We start from the raw sequence: 3,962 nt of genomic DNA, 5'->3' as shown, positions 1-3,962 counted from the left end.
ATGCCGCAGGCCAAAGTGCGAAAGGCACGCAACTTTCACAGACAGCCCAGAGACGGTCTCCCCAAGACCAACCGACTGTGAACAGCCACCATCAAGGTACCCACCCCAAAACTGTGTTGACTCAGGTTCAAATGACACTAAAACCCCAAAGATTCATGGGCAAGTTTCAACAGGCCCCGAGATACTCAGCAGCTCTGGACAGGTCTCAGCAGAGCTGGCAGCAGTAAAGTCAGACAGACCCAGGTGTGAAAGGCACCCGACTTTCACAGTCAGCCCAGAGACGGTCTCCCCAAGACCAACCGACTGTGAACAGCCAACATCAAGGTACCCACACCAAAAGTCTGTTGACTCAGGTACAAATGACACTGAAACCCCAAAGATTCATGGGCAAGTTTCAACAGGCCCCGAGATACTCAGCAGCTCTGGACAGGTCTCAGCAGAGCTGGCAGCAGTAAAGTCAGACAGACCAAGGTGTGAAAGGCACCCAACTTTCACAGTCAGCCCAAAGACGGTCTCCCCAAGACCAACCGACTGTGAACAGCCAACATCAAGGTACCCACCCCAAAAGTCTGTTGACTCAGGTACAAATGACACTAAAACCCCAAAGATTCATGGGCAAGTTTCAACAGGCCCCGGGACACTCAGCAGCTCTGGACAGGTCTCAGCAGAGCTGGCAGCAGTAAAGTCAGACAGATCAAGGTGTGAAAGGCACCCAACTTTCACAGTCAGCCCAGAGATGGTCTCCCCAAGACCAACCGACTGTGTACAGCCACCATCAAGGTACCCACACCAAAAGTCTGTTGACTCAGGTAAAAATGACACTGAAACCAAAAGGATTCATGGGCAAGTTTCAACAGGCCCCAGGACACTCAGCAGCTCTGGGCAGCTCTCAGCAGAGCTGGCAGCAGTAAAGACAGACAGACCAAGGTGTCCAGAAGCAGAGACTAATGTCACAGTGTCCAGCAACCACCAAACACTAAGAAACCTACAATACGACCAGCTGGGCCGAGCCATTATGGAGAATTACTTGGCAGGGAGAGATGCCCAACCCCACACTGAACAGACAATAAAGACAGTAAGGCCTCCCTCACCCATTAAGCCCTGTATGCCAGTTTTCCTGCATGACCAACCCTTCTCTGACCCATTCTTCCCAAGTACCTCCATGGCCTACACCACCTCCCAACAGGCCCAAGTTGTAGGTGGGGATAAGAAGACGACAAGCCTTGAGATTTTGTTTTCTTCTGAGGGCAATGAACTTCTAGACACCTGCTCATTTGGTAATAAACACCTCACAATTCATACATCATCTCCTGCACCAAAGTATACTGAGGTGTCTTGTGTATCTGAATGTACTGAAGTGCCTTGCTTACCACAAGATGGAAAGGTGATTTGCATACCAGAAGATCCTCAAGTGCCTTGGGTGCCAAAAACAACTCTGCCTCGTATGTGTTTAGATCAGAGTTCTTGGGACTGTCTGCAAAAGGATACGGAGGCTCTCCCACCATCATTTCCAGAGGCTCCTCAGGTGTTTGGGGTACAAGAACAGCCTAAGACACCTTCTCCAGAAGATAAATCCATCTGCTGTAGAGCTTCAGGACACTTGAGAAAGGTTCACTGCGCTAACGGCCACACATTTCGATCTAAAAGGTTCAGTAAGCGTGCTAATTGTGCTGTCTGCTCAGACCCCACGGGAGGATTTGGACGCAAGGCATACAAATGTATGCACTGTAAAATTTTAGTTCATAAGAAGTGCCATACACTCGTCAGAGTTCCATGCAAGCACCATACTGGTGAGGAAAATGGCAGGCCTTTGTGCTCTTCTGCTCTTAAAGACTTTGACTTTCTCCGTGTCCTCGGGAGAGGAAGCTACGGTAAAGTTTTACTAGCTCGGCATAAAACAACAGATCACCTCTATGCCATGAAAGTGGTGAGAAAGGATGATGAAAACCTTAGTCGTCTCCAGGTAGAGAAGCAAATAATGGAGAAGAGCTTGAACCACCCTTACCTGGTTGGCCTGCATTCCTGCATCGAGACACCAACCAGATTTTTCTTTATCCTGGATTACATCAGTGGAGGAGACCTAACATACCATCTGCAACAGTTCGGAATCTTTCCCGAAGCACATGTGAGATTCTACTCCGGGGAGATCTCCTTAGCTATCAAGTTTCTTCATGAACATGAGATATTACACAGGGATCTGAAGTTGGAGAACTTGTTACTAGATGCGGACGGACACATTAAAGTTACCGATTTCAACCTATGTAAGGCAGGACTGAAGGCAGGCGAGAAGACCAACAGTTTCTGTGGCACACTCAGTTATCTGGCTCCAGAAATCATCAGAGGCGAAAGCTATGGATTCAGTGTGGACTGGTGGAATCTTGGAACAGTCATGTTCGAAATGATGGTGGGAGAGCCTCCGTATCCTTTTGCAGACAGTCCCAAGAACTCTGATCTAAACACATACAAGGTCTTGCAATCTATGTTAGAAAGAGAAGTCCACATTCCACATCACCTGTCTGTCGAAGCCAGAAGCATCCTCAAGGGTCTTCTGAAGAAGGAGCCAGAGGGAAGATTGGGCTGTCACCCTCAGAGAGGATTCATCGATATTAAAGAGCATCCATTCTTTAACAATCTGGACTGGAACATGATGGAAAAAAAGCAAGTGCCTCCTCCCTTTAAGCCAAGTATTGGTACAGAATTCGGGATAGAAAACTTTGACCCTGAATTTACCAACAAACCTGTCCAGCTCACACCTGATGACAGTTACTTTGTGAACAGCATAGATGAATTTGGGCTTTGAGTACATCAATCCCCTTTTCACATAAGAAGAATGAGTCTGATTGTCACCTTCCAGTTAAGCATCTGTTTGTATATCTAATGCATGACAAAACTTGTTACCAGCTTGCATTCAACTGACACTTTTATAATTGCCTGGAAGATCATTTTAATTTCCTTTTTCTATATGAAGATGCCCTGCTTGATTTTGGTTTTTGGTTGACAGAGTTACTTTTTATGATAAGACTTAACGATGAGGCAATTTCTTTTTACCAAATTTGTAAACACATTCCGTTTGTTACTTGGAGACATATTCCTGATTTTTTTATTTACTACACTGGAAAATAATATCTCATTATGCTTGGTTCGCTCCCAAACTATATGACCTATATATTTAGGCCCCTGATTTTGTAATATTCAGGGAAATCCAAAAACAATAGTAACAACTTTGAACAACTCTGCAGAAACCACATACATTGTAGCTCTGTCTCCTAGGTCAAACTTTAACCATCTTAAAGTATTACACCATAGATATACTTTCTAATATTACTGGACATCAAAACAATAATGCAAAGAAAGTATTTCTCCAAATAAGGCTAAAATCCCAAAGGAGTTCTAATGTGGACTCAGTAGGAAACATTTTAAACAAATGCCCTGTGTGAGTATTTTACATTCTGAATGCCCAGTGGCAAAGAGCAGCTCTTAAAAGCAGGATCAGAAACATATTTCTGACATGTCAGAGTTCTCTGCAAGTTCATGTTGTGTACACTGATTTTTGTTTTTAAGCAAGATCTGAGTACTACCAGAAACACAGATTCCTTGCAAAGGAACATGTCAATCCTTAGAAACATTTTCTTTTGATGTTTTCCTTACTTTCAAATTTAGCTATTTGATGGAATGATAAAATATGACTCCAAGCTTGGGAAATGTTACATTTCTAATGAAATGGGGCATCCAAATAAAGAGAGAAAGATAACTTAGTAAATGCCTACACATTTTAAGTCATCCTAAATTTAAAACTGGATAGCTTGCCTAGAATTAAACATTATCAAGCTTGTGCCATTGTAACTTATTTAGACTATGATGGTTACTTTTCAGCACTGATCTGTTTCAGTGCCATTTCTGTGCAAAGGACTTGAAAAGTAACCACCATTGTCTAAATAAGTTACAATGGCACAATCTTACTG

The 3,962-nt window shown here is 43.8% G+C and overlaps 1 protein-coding gene across 1 annotated transcript; it reads left to right on the top strand.

Annotated features, from left to right (window-relative positions):
- The first annotated feature begins 547 nt into the window (after positions 1-547).
- Positions 548-3,491, top strand: LOC134470565 (protein kinase C iota type-like). Its single transcript, XM_063225327.1, has one exon. It carries the CDS (start codon positions 737-739, stop codon positions 2,798-2,800), a length of 2,064 nt encoding a protein of 687 aa, XP_063081397.1. The 5' UTR covers positions 548-736; the 3' UTR covers positions 2,801-3,491.
- Positions 3,492-3,962: the final 471 nt, after the last annotated feature.

The sequence above is a fragment of the Cavia porcellus genome, unplaced genomic scaffold (assembly GCF_034190915.1).
Source record: "Cavia porcellus strain 051 isolate PalLab524CR breed Dunkin Hartley unplaced genomic scaffold, mCavPor4.1 scaffold_15, whole genome shotgun sequence".
NCBI classification, from domain to species: domain Eukaryota; kingdom Metazoa; phylum Chordata; class Mammalia; order Rodentia; family Caviidae; genus Cavia; species Cavia porcellus.
The sequence above is the reverse complement of the archived record's forward strand: the minus strand, read 5'-3'. Positions and strand labels throughout refer to the sequence as shown.

What these genes read in the sequence shown, in the direction of transcription:
- LOC134470565 (XM_063225327.1), top strand. Translation starts at nt 737, where the DNA reads ATGGTCTCCCCAAGACCAACCGACTGTGTACAGCCACCATCAAGGTAC.